Source organism: Trichomycterus rosablanca, chromosome 17, assembly GCF_030014385.1.
Source record: "Trichomycterus rosablanca isolate fTriRos1 chromosome 17, fTriRos1.hap1, whole genome shotgun sequence".
NCBI classification, from domain to species: domain Eukaryota; kingdom Metazoa; phylum Chordata; class Actinopteri; order Siluriformes; family Trichomycteridae; genus Trichomycterus; species Trichomycterus rosablanca.
Window position 1 is genome coordinate 25,958,498 of NC_086004.1, and position 16,642 is coordinate 25,975,139.

Below are 16,642 nucleotides of genomic sequence, written 5' to 3' on the forward strand. Positions count from 1 at the left end.
GAACTGCTGGGCGAAATCTAGCGGGCATAATTGGCAGTGACCGGAATATATGGGCGGGGTCTTCAAACACTGTGTAAGGACCCTGATTGGCGGATTGAGGCGCTTGTACAGAGTGCATGGGTGGAAAAGGGTTCCGTTAAGGGATGCGCACGGGTCGGAGGAGGCGTGAGCAGCAATATGCCCACCTCAATAAAATCGGAGATTCCCAGCAGCAGAAGACAAAATGTGTATATATATATATATATATATATATATATATATATATATATATATATATATATACTGTATATATATATATATATAAATCCTCCAAATTCTGACAGGTACGTAGGTGAGTTCCTGCTATAGATGTTTCAATGATGGTGTAGGGCAGAACGTAAAGGAAATTCATTTTCTTTATTCTAAACACTCCAGTGTTGCGCTTGCAACACTGGAGTGTTGCGTGTTTAGAGTGTTTAACAAAAAAAATAATTTTATTCTGCAGACAGCATGACCAAACAAGATAAATAACTAAGTAAACAACCTGTCAGCTAAGTGCTTCACAAACATATTGTACACATACCAGCTGACATGAAGCTTTTCCTTACATTAGACTATAAATGATTAGAAAAAAAGAGGTGTGTGGGGGGGGGTGGATCGCTGAATCAAACTTCTCATTCACAGCGCGTCGGTGACTCTGAAATGACATTGCATTGTGGAGATAATTCATTCCCAGACAAGGTGACCTTTGGAAATTACATTTGCAGAGAAGTGGAATGGAAACAGTACATGCATTTAAAAAAGACAAAGGCAACAAAAAGGCAGGAATGTGTCAGACGTTATTTGAGAAAATACACACGCCGTGTGTTCACGCGCATTATGAAAAAGTCATAGACAGCCAGACGGAGCCTCGTTCATCGAGACCCTAACAGCAACCCTCATTTCTCTGTTTATTACCACTGATTTATTCAGTGATTGTGATAAACAGGAACCTGAGAGCAGCTAAGCAGTAAAATAATATTTGTATTGGGCTGCATTTAGCTTAGAATCTTCAGTCGAAAAAACACACATATGGCCAAAAGTATGTGGACACGTCTTTTAAATAGTGAGTTCAGGTGTTTCAGCCACACCCATTACTAAGAGGTGTATAAAATCAATGATGTAAAAAACGTTGTGACAGCAATTTGGTGTACAAAAATAAAGACCCGGTTTGACGAGTTGACAAAGTCCAGTGGCCTGCACAGACGTGGACCGTCCCATCCTGGGATCGAATACAGGACCTTCTTGCTATTAGGCGATAGTGCTACCCACTGAACCACCGTGCCACCGTGGATAGATCAATAAATAAATAGAAAAGTAAATACAAGTACATATAAAGCCCTGTAATGGATTGGAATCTGGTCAGGTTACTGCATTGTGCATTGTGCTTCTCACATGACTGTCTGTGGGAATTTGTGCCCAATCAGTCAAAAGAGCATTGTATGGCTGGGCACTGATGTTAGTCCTGTTGTTTGTTTGAAATGTAGTTCTGTAGTTCAATGTCAAACACTGTCTCTAGCAAATTTGTATCTTTAGTTTATCTCACTTGCACGTCTTTGGACTGTGGGAGGAAGTTGGAGCTTCCGAAGAAAACCTAAACAGACACGGGGAGAACATGCAAACTCCACACAGAAAGGACCGTGACCACTCCACTTAGGAATCAAACCCAGGACCTTCTCGCTGTGAGGCAACAGTGCTACCCAATGATGTTGGTTATGAAAGCCTAATGTTCCATTTCATTCCAAATCTGTTTTATTTCATTCATGCCTTCCTTCTTCAATGATTAGGAGTGAATGTGGTGCAGTTCATTGCACTGTTTACTGAGAAACTGTTGTTTCTGTTTTTTTCAGGTCATCCTGCAACTCCTTTACAGTAATTTTTAGCTTTCTCTTTACTTACTACTTAAGGAAGACATCATGCTTGCAGATTTAAAATAGATTAATTTACCAAAAATTTAGTAAATGAACAAGAAAAGTAAACACTTTCTACTGTATCATGGCAAAACCAGCGTATGTTTGCATAAGTGGTAAAATTTAAATTTTCTTCCAAATCATATGGCTTATTTTTCTCTGACAGCTTTAAACACATGGTGGAAAATAGCGAGCACTTTTTTGTATCAAACAGCCTCATGTGACAACACGACTTGACAGTGTAACAAAGATCCGAGATTGTATTCAAAAGACGTCCCGCTGCTCAAGCTGCCAAATGTCTTCTCTGATGGCTCTTAATTAGAGCATCATGGCGCAAATGCAAAAACATGCATTATCTAGATCAAATCCTCAGGGGAAAAAGGCTCTAATGTGTGGAGAAGGAGATGTTATCGTTCTCGAGATCCGGCCGAGAGATTTTTGAAAGGCAAACGTGGTAAGACAACCTTGTGTGCAAAGACGAGCTACAGCTTTGAAGACAGTCAGAACCTCAGTCTGAAATATTGGATTAATTAAACTAAAATTCAGTCTTTTGCTCCATTATACCCCAAAATGCATATAAATATATTAACTTATAATAACAATAATAATGTTCTCAGCATACAATGACACTAGTACATGGTAGTGTGTGTTGTACTGGTATGAGTGTATCAGGTGTAGCAGTTTTTTTAACCCTTAATGTCAGTGCTCCAAACAAAACTATGAAGCCACCGATAGAAGACTAGCAGATGATGTACATACACCCTGCATAAAAAATACATAAAAACAGCTCTATTCTCTAACTGTATACTGCATACAACGAATGCTTACACAATGTGTTCCTAATAAAGAGGCCAGAACTTTTAAACAGTACTTACAGATCCCAACAACACTGCTGCACCTGATACTAGAGTACACACTACTGAGATATTATCATGTAAGAGTTATTGCAGTGCTAAGAATGGTTCATTACCCATTATCTGATCAGTAGGAATCCTATGGGGGGGTCCATCTATTAAAATAATTAAAGTGTGTGATTGTGAATGTGTATAAATATATACTCACATACACACACTGTATGGCCAAAAGTATTTGGACACCTGACCGTAACCTTGTTAGATATCCCTTTTATTCTCGCATTTTCCCCCCCAATTTCCCATCCAATCTAGTCGTATCCAATTACCAGACCGCATTATGCAATAGGCGCCCAGCCTGCCGGTAGCAGAACTGAGATTTAAACCAATGAGTTCCAAACCAACTCTTTTAAAAAGGCTTCTCACATGTCTTTGAAGTATGTCTGTAGGAATTCAGTCAAAAGATGGCAGCAATTGTATGGCTGGGCAATGATGTTGGTCGACTGAGCCTCAACTGATGTCTTGGTTCTTTCCAGAGCAGTTCGGTAGGGCTTCAGTAGGTTCAGTTCAGTCTGGACTCACTGCAGGTCACTGAAGTGTCTTTAAACCAAGCTTTTGTTGTCTTTATAGACCTCACAATACTTTTGTCCATATAGTGTAAATACGTTGCGATCTGTAATCTACACAGTGCTGGACTTTGGTATTTACAATCTGATGGCCTGTAACCTTGCCTTTGCTTTTTTATCAGATTTGCCATCACTGAGGAGATCACACGATACACCGCATTGTTTCTCATAAATCATTTCTTGTAACTAAAACAATCCTGTCTGGTTTTATACAGGTCAGTTTACCACAGTCTAATAAAAGCGACACAGATGGACTGGGAACTGAGTGAAGCTGGATAGTTCTGTGTCATTCTGTAATATACAAACACTCTCTCTGATCAATATTTCTGTGCTCATACTTTCCCAAATATGTTGGATACATCTGGAGAACACAATGAACCAGAACTGAAAGTAAGTCAACGCAATCCAAACAATTATATCACGAGAAGACTGAAACTGTATCTGAAACACAGACACTTTGTTCTGCTAGACACACAATATATTATTACACTTCCTAATGAGCCCATCACTCCACTTTCCTTTTCTCCAGTAACAATGCTGCACCTGATTCACTCATGTAAGTACAACACTCACTACCATGTCATTACCATCTCAGTGTCAGTGCAGCGCCGAGAGTGGTTCACCACCCAAACACACACACACAGCTTACAAATGAAGACATGACAAACTGCCTGGCTAGATGATCCACATCTCTATAAAACTGAAGTTTGCAGGAGAAAAACACAGTCTGTCACACTACTTGCCCTATAACCACTAGAGCCAGCATTTTACCCTTTGTGCACCCTGAGTTTTTAGAATTTCATGATCTGATTCCATAATAAGAGACAGATTGGAAAACTGACAAATAGAAAGCGAGCGGAAAATTGTGAGGATATAAAAAGTCTGTCTCATTTCTTATTCTGATTTACAAAGGTTGAGGTAAAATCTTTTCCCCAATCTAGGTGTAAATCAGCCACAGATACTGTATCATGCTGGGAATGGCAGTCAAGTTCCCATTTTTTCAGGTCCAGTCCTATTTCATTATAGCACTAAAATGAATTATTTTATTTATTTATTTATTAGGATTTTAACGCCATGTTTTACACTTTTGTTCATTCATGACAGGACAGGAAGTTACATGTTACACATGATTCATTTACATTTTCAGCATTTAGCAGATGCTTACAGTTATGACTGAACATGATTTTAAGCTTGAACCTGGTGGGGCTTGAACCAGCAACCTTCTGATTACTAGTCCAGCACCTTAACCATTGAGCTATCATTGAGCCTCTAATACATCTAACCTACATGTCTTTGGACTGTGCAAGGAAGCCCATGCAGACATGTGCCCATGCAAACTCCACACAGAAAAGACCTGGACTGCTCCACCTTCTCACTGTAAGGGCAACAGCACTACCCACCGAGCCACTGCCCTGCTCATGTGAACAATAAAAAGTGCACTGTTAAGGCCTAATGTGTGGACAGTGGGCCTGCAGGACTGGACCCGAGAAACAGTGAATTACCTCATACAATAAATGACAGTACAAGTACTAAGATCCTCAAAGGAGACAAAACTGATCATTTCACCAAGGGTGTGCAAATATTTGCATACAACTGTATTAAAACCATCTGAATTGTCAAGTCACGAAGTTCCCACTAAACTGTGAGACGTGGACTAATTTCCATCCGTTATTTTTATCAACACTGGAGTCAAGGCAGGAAAACCTTGGACAGGGTGCCAGTCCATCCTAGGGCTTTGGCCCCCCCAGACACAGGCAATGAGGTCTGTGTAGATGCCCAGTTTGCCACTGGCATGGGTGGTGGGCTAGCATATTAGATGCCTGACTGGCTGACAGCATAGATAATGGGTTGGGGATAAACGGCTGCACCATTAAATGAGTCTGTTGAACTAACAGCTAGTCTCAACTAGAAAAGTAGAAGCTGTGTGGCTTGAAATTGAATATTTACACTAGATCTGGATGCCTAGCTTTCAATAAAAAAAGACTGATAAAAATAAATAACTAAATATCAAAGATGAGAAAATTCAATGTCAATCAAACATCAGCAGGATTAATACACACGGCTAACTCTAGTTCAGCTGAGTCATTTGGAAGCATGTGGACAGATGGCAGAGCTAATTTTTAACAACGCAGCCTTCAAAATCAACATGACAAGAGGTTTTAACATGCAACACGCGACATTTCTGAAGATCTTCATGCCTTTGCTTCATCCCTAAACAGAATCTGTTCAAACACTACACATAGAAATGCTGCTGTCAGGTTCTGAAGCAGCCGTTAGATCGTGACGGCACTGTTAACCTGGATTTTACAGACAGCTGCAAAAAATGATAGTTGTACAATTCTATTATATGTGAATTTTCAGTTAGTTATTTATTTCTTCCAAAAAACATGAAAAGGTTAGACATCCTGTCAGATTTCTGATTTTGTTCTTTGATGTATGGATGGACACTTCAATTAACATAACATTTCATACCCTATGTTCAGTTGCCTGAACATCAGTTGCCTGAACATAGGGTAAGAACTTAAACTGTGTGACTGTGTAATGAGTACTGCAGTACGCTGTGGCATCAGTCGCTGCACTGTGGGTATTGCAGTATATTGTAGATGCATTGCATCTACATCTTCTGTTGTAAATAGTGGGGGGTTATGGGTGTGTGTATACTTAGTGTATGTGTGGTGTGGTGTGGGAGCGGAGCCTAGTACACCTACTATTTAGGATTCTCTTCTGTGTTTGAATATGAATCTAAAGAAAACCCTTGTAGATACAAGGCTAGCATGCAAAACTCCTTAGACAGTGACTGGAGTTAAGATCTAGCTACTAACTACATTTGCATTTCTGTAAATGATGGATGGATGGAGACTTTAATTAACATTTTTGATCTTGAATCCTTGAGCAAGGATGACTTTTTTAGGAGCTAAAATTCTAAGGCTGACAAGGTTCACGTTTTTGATAAAATGTGATGAATGTGCTGATGTTGAGATTCTCTGCATTCTTTATCACATTCAGCAACATGGACTGTGATACTGACAGGTTTTAACCACAAACTTTAAAACCCCTTGAACATAAAAAAAAAAAAAAGTCTTGTAGTAACTGCAGTACCGCACCCTATGTTTAGATCAGCAGTGATTTTGTGCCTCTTGTCGCCTGAATCGCTGATCGCTTATCACCCTGTGTTCACATCAGCAGTGTCATCATTGCCTGTGTGTGTGTTTGGTTGCCATGGTTTAACAATGCCAAGCAAAAAAAGCAAATGCCATGGCAGTACAGCATACTTTACTAACCTATAAAATAAATAAAAAAAACTATCTGACCACAAACCAGATTCCTTCCCTCCCCAGTGTGTAGTTCCTGTGGGGGTTATGGGTATGTGTTGTGGGAGTGTAGCCTAGTACACCTACTACCTAGGATTAGTTTGTGTGTTTGAATGGCAGACTTGTTTTACTGTTGAAACTTAAGTCATGCTGTGGCTGAAATATGTATTTCTCTACAAAATCAAACGTTTTTCTGCTAAAGCTCAATAAACCTCAGAGTCAGAACAGCTCTGAAGTCGATTATTATGCTCGTTACCGGGTTATTTAAAGTGAAGTACATTTAAGGTGAGAGAATTCTTTAGAGCAGATGTGTTTAACTCAAGGCCCATGGCCAGAATACAGTCAGCTGCCTCCATTCATCCCACACAAACTGACATAAGCTGCACAAAAGGCCCATAAACCACAGTATTTTTTTACACTTCTTTTTGGATTCTTACCAGACCAGAAAGGTTGTAACCCCATCCTACTGCACTACAGCTCTAATGCCAGAGCAAAAAAGTAGGAAAAATGTAAATGAATTGATATGCAAATCATTTTAGCTTGGAAAATTGGACAAAACACATCTTGATCTGTATTAAATTAAAAGAATATATTTACAATATTTGTAATGCTTTAAATAAACAATAAATTTTTTTATGCTTATTTAAAATTTGATGGCCGCAACATTCTCTAAAAAGATTGGCACAAATGCATGTTCACCACTGTATTACTGAATCTCATTTTATTTTAACAATGTTCTGTAATCATTTAAGGGCACCAATTTTTATAGTTGTGAAAGTGTATTTCTTGTTATGAATGTTGGCATAATTTACCAAAAATAATAATATCAAAAATACAATAATGAGGCACCCAGGTGGTGCAGTGGGATATTCCGCTAGCACACCAGCGCGAAAATTCTGAACTCCTTGGTTCGAATCTCGGAGTTGACATTGGACGGCTGGGCGCCATTTAGCGGGCATAATTGGCAGTGCCTGCAGGGAGGGATGCTCGGAATATGTGAGCTGGGTCTTTAAATGCTGTGTAAGGACCCTGATTGGCAGATAGAGGCACCTGTGCAGAGTGCATGGGGAAAAAGGGTTCAGTTAAGGGCTGTGCGTGGGTCGGCAGAGGCGTGAGCAGCAATATACCCACCTCAACTGCAAGAAATCGGGGACCCCCCCCCCCCCCCAGTGGAAGACAAAACTGACTGTGTTTGTATATTGTGCATTATAATGTGCCACGTGTTTTTAACAGGAGACAGGAGTGAACTGCAGGCAGGTTATTTTAACACCTGCACTCTTTTGCTACAAAGCTACGCTATTGTAACTGATGCAGAATTCCTTGACATTGTGCTTGGAGAAAAGTTGTTCTCAAACTGCTGGACTATTCACTTATGCTGTTATCCTTATCCTTGTCAATGAATAACTTTCTGCTTATATACCCAATCATTACAGCATTACCTGTTTTGGTTGCTTGTTTCGACAATTTTACCACATTCCTGATTTGCCAACAGCCCAATTTTTATTTATTTATTTGCAATTTTTTTTTTAATTGCAGTTTTTCCCAACTTTGCATATCTTGATTTAGGCAGTTTATCCCATTATTAATGGCAGATATTTTTAAACTCCAGAAGATTGGATGGGAAGTGTTTGTGATCTGCGGGTCTCCTACAGACCTTTAACTCAACAGTGGGAAACAATAAATGGAAGGACATTGGGTACACCTGACCAACAGACCATTTGGAGTGCCACAGTAAAGGATCTGGAATCTCTTAATGAAAAAAACAACTTTGTCATTATGAGCGATTGATGTGTTTACATCTGTGGGTAAAAACTGCAATTACATCCATATAAAATTCAACCCCCAATGAGTATGCAAAAATTTGTGGGTCTGAAAACTTTCAGAATCAGCTTTTTATTCCTAGTGTGGTGTTTTATCTCAGTCTGGCTCTGATGATATATGAAATATTCATCATTATACAAAAATTGTTTGGCAGGTTTCAGAATACAGAATACACTTGCCTGATTCAGCATGAAAAAGTGACTGAGTGGACTAAATATATGTGTGTGTGTGTGTGTGTGTGTGTGTGTTCCGAATACTGTGATAGATGTGTGTACATATGTGTGAGCAAATGTGTTTACACATACACACAAACACAACATCAACATTATTAAAAACACACACTCAGTCACTGTCTTGAACATCCATTAGTCATTTTATGAGCTACACCTACCATATAGATGAAGTTTCTGGGTATACAGTTACTGACTGTAGGCTCTGCACACTTCTGTAACACATTCATCAATCAAAACAGATCCCCCATAGGTCCCCCACTGTCCACATGATTGGGTTTTATTGATTCGGGTGGTGGACCATATTCAGCACTGCAATGACTCTTGAACCGAGTCACATGATAATGATTTGGTAGTGTGTGTTGTTCTGGTTGGAGTGTCTCAACTACAACAGTGTTGTCGAGATTTTTATGAGCTGTTTAAACTCACTGTCCTCTTCTTTTAGGAACACAAACCCTGTAAGCACACATTGTATGTGTACAGTTAGAGACTGTATTTGTTTTCTTTTTCATACACAATATCAACGGGCACTTTCTGATCACAGGACACTTGTTTTATACTTTTAGTTAAAGCACTATTCTTATCCAAGTATTGACCCTGAGGTGATCAAAAACCCAACAACACTGCTGCACATGCTACACTAACAAACACTACCATGTAATTACAATGTTTAAGTCAATGCAGTGGTGAGAATGGTCTATCACTTCATAACATCTGGTCAGTGGGAATCCAATTGGGGTTCCTTGGATTGATAAATGGCTTACAGAGGGTTACAACATTATGAGCCTTTGACTTCGTAAAACGTGAGGGTTACATTAAAGGGTCAGTCTCTACACATAAAGGAAAATAGGAGAATTAGAAAAGCAGATGAGGTCTTGTATCAAGCAATTCAACTTGCAACAATGATTAGCACCCCAGTTCTCAAATGATTAAAACATGTAAAAGTGTAAGTAAGGTGATGTAACACAGAGGTAAACATGCCTCAGTGTGTTGCAGGCATTACATTCTACATTTGTTTAGATTTTTAAAATACAATTCAAGCTAAAAGCATTAGAAATCTTCTCTTTGTACCTTCTGTAATTTCTAAAGCTTCAAAATAATTAAAAAACTCTCCCAAAATGTCCCAACTTTTCTAGAAATGGGGTTGGTACATGTTAATTTCTACACTGAGGTGCTTTACCCTGCATCTAATGTCTTATCAGTTGTATCAACGTTTCACCAGCGCCCTTTTTAGAGATGTTTGAAGTGCAGATTGCATCCACATCAAAACAAATTTGAGGCCGCGTCTATTCGCCCTCATAGATTCAGCCCTGAATGTTCAAGTCAGTTTATTAAGAAAATAATTTGGAAAATCTAAAGTGCCTCAATGTATATACACCAAATAATATCTGCCCTTGAAGATCCTATTTATGTATTGATGGTAGTTATTAAGAAGAGACAAAAATATAGAAAATATAGAAGTGCATGAATGTCCCAAATTACCTGGTTAGTGTAAAAGTGTGACGAACTAAAACATTCCTGGTTTATTATGTATTGTAAAAAGAGAAAAAAATACAGTAATTTCATAGAAGCATTTTCAGAATATACGGCTTCCTGTGCTTTACTTTATTTGATGTACTTTAACATTTTTTTTTAATAACTTTCTAAATTTTTTCTGCTCATCCAAATGAAAGGAAGAAATAATTACCTCTGTGAGCTAAAACCTCCGTGAGCATGCAAGCCGAACAGGTCGGGACCCTCTTTATTACACTAAAATGTCACAGGTGGACTGGCATTTAGGTTAATAAAGAGGATTATTACTCATATAGAAATAATAGGGCATCCTGTCCTTGGAACGTGCCCTTTGACCCCTTTGAACTAGTCATTGCTTATAGCTCAGGGGCTTATTAGTGAAGGAATACACTGGCGATATTTAAATAAGTTAACCTTTTTACCAGCTTCTCAGGCACCAGGAGTGATTATACCAGATAACGGGCTGTCAGTGGGAAATAAAATCCAGAGGAAGTCTGTTACCTACACTAAACTGTGTGTGAGTTAGGTCTATTAAATAATTCACTCACCAATAACTCATGATTTTGCTTCATGATTTCCCCACCTCAACCAGCAAGCAAAGGAACTCAGTCAATCTTTCTTCCTCAAACCCAACCAGGTCAACAGCACAGCTAATATTTGAGCTCAAGGGCTCCAGATCTCAGCGATGGTGGGCTTGTGCGTTAGAACACTGCTCCACCTGAGCATCCTTTTTGGTTATAATTAATTAGTTAATTAAAGCACTAACTAATCGTGACAATCAATAAATTGGATCTTTAAGGTCTTCAACAGAAGGTCCTGGGTTCAATCCCCTGGCAGGGCGGTCTGGGTGTGCGGAGTATGCATGTTCTCTGCGTGTCTGCGTGAGTTTCCTCCCACAGTCCAAAAACATGCAGTCAGGTTAATTGTAGGTTAATTTTCCCACTGAAAAGCTGGGATAGGCTCCAGCACCCCCCTGCGACCCTAATTGGATAAGCAGTTAAGAAAGTGAGTGAGTGAGATCTTTAACAGGTAAGAAGCAGGTTACCTTATTTATGTCGGAGGCAAGTTGCAGCAGCGATGGTGATGCTGTAGATTGTGGTCCGAGTGCTCTAACTGGACTGTGCAGACTGATGTAGGCCACTGACCGGCTTTCTAGAACCACCCTGTTCTCCTGCAAGCACATTACAACAGATCAGCAAAAGAAGTGCAGCGATTAATCTGCAAAAGTCCATTATTAATCAAAACATGAATTATTTTTAGTTAACCCAGACAATTACTGATCAATAATTACAACTGTATTGTCATGTATACATAGCTACATGTTTTATAATGGTGCAGTCAAACTAGCACTATTTAAATAGGCACAAAAGTCACCAGCTAAACTATGTAGGTCACATTTATGAGCAAGGTATTCTTGCTATTGCATTTATTTACTTCAAATTCAATATTTATAAGCAGATATTCGCCTCTCTAAAACTTTAAGTTGTTTCATACAAAATAAAGGACCTTAATGTAAATAATTTAATTTTTTTTATTGTAATAGATTTAAGATTTCAGGCTTTAAAGTTACTGGTAAACCAGTGTGGACACGAGGTGATGTGTGCTGTCTCCTCCAAAACAATGATGTTAACTTTAACATTAACATTTTGAATGAGACAGGAGAAGATATCAGTCTTTTCTTGGGCTGCTTTCACATTGAGCATATTGTCATGCCTTTGATTTTATTAAGCAACCGATGACGGAACACACACACCAAAGCAGGACGATGCGTGAAAATAACACAGCATCGTTCGTCAGAATGTTTACCAGGTTTGATGAAAAGGGCCATGACGTAATCATATGCAGTCTATCAGAGTTAAATAAAATAAAGAAAAAGCTTATTGTCAAGGCCAAGGGTGAAATTGAACCCAGGCCCCCTGAGTGGTAACCCCAAGTCGGAACCACTACACTACTAACAGACCCAAGTGCAGAGACTCAGTTGAAGAAACTTTAGATTTACTATCAAAAACAAACAGGAGCAAAAGCTCATATGATATCAAAAAACTTAAGGTTCATGATCAAAACAGAATCACTAAACAAACATAAACAAAGCTAAACAAGAACTAAACTTAAGACAAACAGGAACAGAACTAAACAAGGCATGAATAAGACAAACAAAATCCAAAACAGAAGACAAACCAAGGCATGAACAAAAACAAGGCAGGAACTAACAGGACAAACAGGGCAAACAAAACAAACCAAAACAAGGCAAAGGCAAAGATTCACCGTCTGACTGACAGAATGATGGATGGATGGACGGACGGACGGACAGAATCAAATGCAACAGCAAACAAATAAATGAAAAACAGTTCAATTCAAATCCAAAACCCAAATAGTCTCCCATGAGTCCCAGTTGCCTCCTTATATCCCTGATGGTGATTAGCCGGGGACCAATCAAAAAAGGGGCGTTGTCTCTACACTGTGAGTGCTCCCGGAGAGTGGGGCGTGGCACCTAGGCACTTTCCAGGAGCAGAGAGGCTTGATTCATGACACTTATCATTGTCCTCATCACAAACTGCACAAACCGGCCCCTAAAATCTACTTTTTCCTCTACATTAGTGACCTGAAACTGAAATGATGTTAAAGGTTAGTGTTTAAATGCATATTTATTATTATTATTTTATAGTTATGCATTTCTTACTGACTTTATTTATATAATATTGTTTACATTTTCAGCATTTCACAGACGATTTTATCCAAAGCGACTTACAATTATGACTGAACACTATTTTGAGCAGTTGTGGGCTGAGGGCCTTTTTTAGGGGCCCAACAGTGGCAACTTGGCAGGGATAGGGTTAGAACCAGCAATCTTCTGATTACTAGTCCGGTACCTTAACCACTAAGCTATCACTGCCCTTAACCCTGTTTCCCACTAAATTCATTAAAATTACTAAAAACAATGAACAGTGTTATTATTTTGATACTATTTAGTGAACTGCATGTGGTTTAAGATGCAAGTTTGCCATTAATGTGGGAAAAATAAGAGAAATCATTCACCCACAACCAGACCAGCAACGTATGTTTATCGTTTTCGAGCGGATACCAAGAATGTCTGTGTAAATGAAGCCCGAGACTGAATTCTCATATAATAGATGTAAAAAAAATGAAAGCAGTGTGGTGGACTGGCATTCTGAGCAGCATGAAACAATAAATAAATAAATGCACATTAAAAAAATTTTTGGCATTAATTAGCTGTAATAAATATACTTCTGATATAAAAAACACAATCTGCCAAACCATTCATATAAAATCTGCAGCACTGTCACTGGCATCCATCTGTCGGAATCAATTCAGCACGGTTTGCTGGTTGCGTTCGAGCGCAGTATGTTTTCCTGTTGCTTGTGTTCTGTGGCTTGCAGCCTTCAGGCTAGCCTGTATGATTCACTTTCTCCCTCGCTTTGGTTATGAAGACCGCCAAAACACTAAATAAACACTCTTCACCTCCAATTAAGTGTAATCCTGGCTCCCATGAGCGTGTCAGACCCATTGATTTGGTAAATGAGTATCTTAGGGGAATTTGTATGTCCTCTATTCATCCGTATGTTTTAAAAAAGCAGCATGTTAACATCATTATTTTGTGTTATGTGATGACTTTGTGAAGAATCAAAGACCTAAGGGCAGGAATGTTGAAAATATTACCTCCCCCCACTCAAAGGAGCCGATGTTTCCCAGTGCAGAGCCTCCCCATGAGCAGAAGACGGTGGTACGGTCGGGTTGCCAGCCTGCACGGGCCTGTGCTGTCATGGAGGCTATGATCTGAGTCATGACCGCAGCGCCGCTACTCCAGTCTGCCTGGGTACCCTCAAACCAGCTGTCGTGGGGACTACCTACCAGTACGTATCGATCTGCAAGAGAGTCAAGAACAAGAAGGTTTAGTTAAACAAATGCAGGCAGTGCCATGGTCTTTGATAAAGAACTACTTTTGCAACTGACACATGAGTTATTCGTAACAAAAACACAAATGGAATCTGCCTGAAATATCGACACTTCCTAGATATTTGTACCCCCTTAAAACTTGGTTGCATAACCACTGGCAGATGTTAGTCAGTCATCTTGAAGTACTCTCAAATAATTTAGCTAAATTATCTGATCATCAGGTTAACAATTGAGGTCAGGATCAAAACCCAGGCTGATCCAAACCCAGACTTTCTTCGTATGGGTGGCATATGGTCTAATATTTTAGCCCAGCACAGTCAAGGCACTCAACAGACAGAATTGACAGTTGAGGATTCACTACAGTGTCACTGCAATTAAAGGGAACGCCTTATTGGTCATGTATACATATATATGGAGTCAGAGTGCAGGATCAGCCATTGAACGGCACCACTGGAGACGAGAGGGTTAAAGGTCTTGCTCAAGGGTCCAACAATGGCTGCATGGCAGAGCCGGTACTCGAACTCTCCACCTTTTGATTGACAGTCAATCCACTAGGCTACCACTGTCCCATTTTAAAACAAAAGCAAATGAAAATCTCAAGGTCGAGGTGCGAGCGGTGAAAGAACATAAAGAGTACAGCGTGGTCCTCCTTATTATGTGCTTTGGCTTTGTTTATAAATTCACCTCTACACCTTTACATGTGTTGGAGGAAACAATTGCTAGCCTTGGCCAAACAGTGCATTATTTGACAGAAAGAGGTTGCCAGACTTTCCTAGATTAAAATGAAAGATTAAAGTATAAATGTGGACGAGTTTGTGAGTCCTTGTTGCTGAAAAGCAGCCACATAACACAGCTAATATGATTCATAAGAACCATGAGCATCACCATTGGTGACCAATAACTTCTGCATCTCAGTCACAGTGCAGTGTCCCATTAATCATTCTATTGAGTGTCTTTTTTAGTTAAAACACACGTGTAAATAATTATCTGCCTGTTCTAGGCAGTGTGGCTGTAGTTTCAGATTTTCTTTACATAATTATGAAGTAAAACTGAACTGAGCCACACAGAATTCTTATTGTATTTCTAATACAGCTCTAGGATTAGATCCCTGACTTGTTTTAAACGGTTCAATTACTTTATTTTGATTAAACAGCCTCCACCACATGGATTATTTTCCCAAACAATTAATCCTAGGTCATTACAAACGGCCAGTTTATTATTTTATACAGTTTAGGGACTAAATACTTTTCCAAGCCGCTGTAAATGAACTAACAATATTGATAAAGTATATGCTTCATCTCGGCCACTAGTGGACAGGAGTCTTCAGGGAAGTAATTACATTTCAAGGAACCAATAAATAAGAACAAGAACAACCAGCCAAATTAAAAGCAAACATTAGCTGGAAAGTCACCGGACAAGGAGAGGAACTTCTGGATCGTATTTCATAACAGGCCAGCCAGTTATGATGTAGTAAAAAAGGCACTGTAAATCTCCAAAGTAATTCCATACGGGCTTTTAACACTGGACAGTGAGGGCAAATGCCGGTCAGTAATTAAATGGCTATTTTCAGCAGCCAAGTGACCTGCATTTGGACACCAGTGGCAGACATTGTTTTAAGAGAGTACTTTATCATGGTATGAAAAAAGAGCTGCCTCAGCACCCGGAGGTTTGTATAGTCTCTATACTGCCCTGTTTTATCCTCTTTATTTTACATTACAGAGAAGTTTTAGGAGAAAGTATGAAACTATTTTAGCTGGACCTTTAATATACCAACCTGTGTACTAGTGCAGTGTCTGATACAGGTGCACCAGTGCACCAATTACCAACACGTCCCAGTTACAGCTGAGACCAGTCAAATAACACAGTGAGTAAAAACAACATTCAGTAATCAACCATTTTTATCTTTGTTAATTAACCCTTTCAGACCCAAATGATGTTCTAGTGAAGGAAAACATAAATGAATGTCTGTACCCTAGTGGTTAAGGTACTGGGTACTTGAAAGATCACTGGTTTAGGCCCCACCACTGCCAGGTTGTCAATGTTGGGCCCTTGAGGAGGGTCTTAACCCCAAATTGTTGTCTTTGAAATGAATTTTTTTTTAATGTACATTGCAATGTACGCAGGGTCTGAAAGGGTTAATGTACATTTAGTGCATAGATCCACTTTATATTTACACACACTGTCTTTTGCATTTGTATTTTTGTTCAGGTTTATATTAAGCATAAAAAATGTAAGAATAATAATTGTAAAAAATTGTGGAGAAATATTGTCAAAATTGTATTGACAATAATTTGTAATAATAAGAAGAACAATAACAATTATACATTTCTCAACATGCTTTCAGATTGATGATAAATAAACCAAGACGTGGCCACAGGAAAAAAAAAATATACAGTGTATCACAAAAGTGAGTACACCCCTCACATTTCTGCAGATATTTAAGTATAT

The 16,642-nt window shown here is 39.1% G+C and overlaps 1 protein-coding gene across 1 annotated transcript in view; it reads right to left on the reverse strand.

Moving 5' to 3' along the window:
* Positions 1 to 16,642, reverse strand: part of LOC134331899 (inactive N-acetylated-alpha-linked acidic dipeptidase-like protein 2) — a 196,366-nt gene that overhangs the window by 76,473 nt on the left and 103,251 nt on the right. The window contains exons 7-8 of the mRNA XM_063013437.1: positions 13,958 to 14,163; positions 11,325 to 11,450 (exon numbers count right to left, since the gene is read on the reverse strand). Coding sequence (XP_062869507.1) covers positions 11,325 to 11,450; positions 13,958 to 14,163 — 332 coding nt within the window. The remainder of the gene's footprint in view (positions 1 to 11,324; positions 11,451 to 13,957; positions 14,164 to 16,642) is intronic.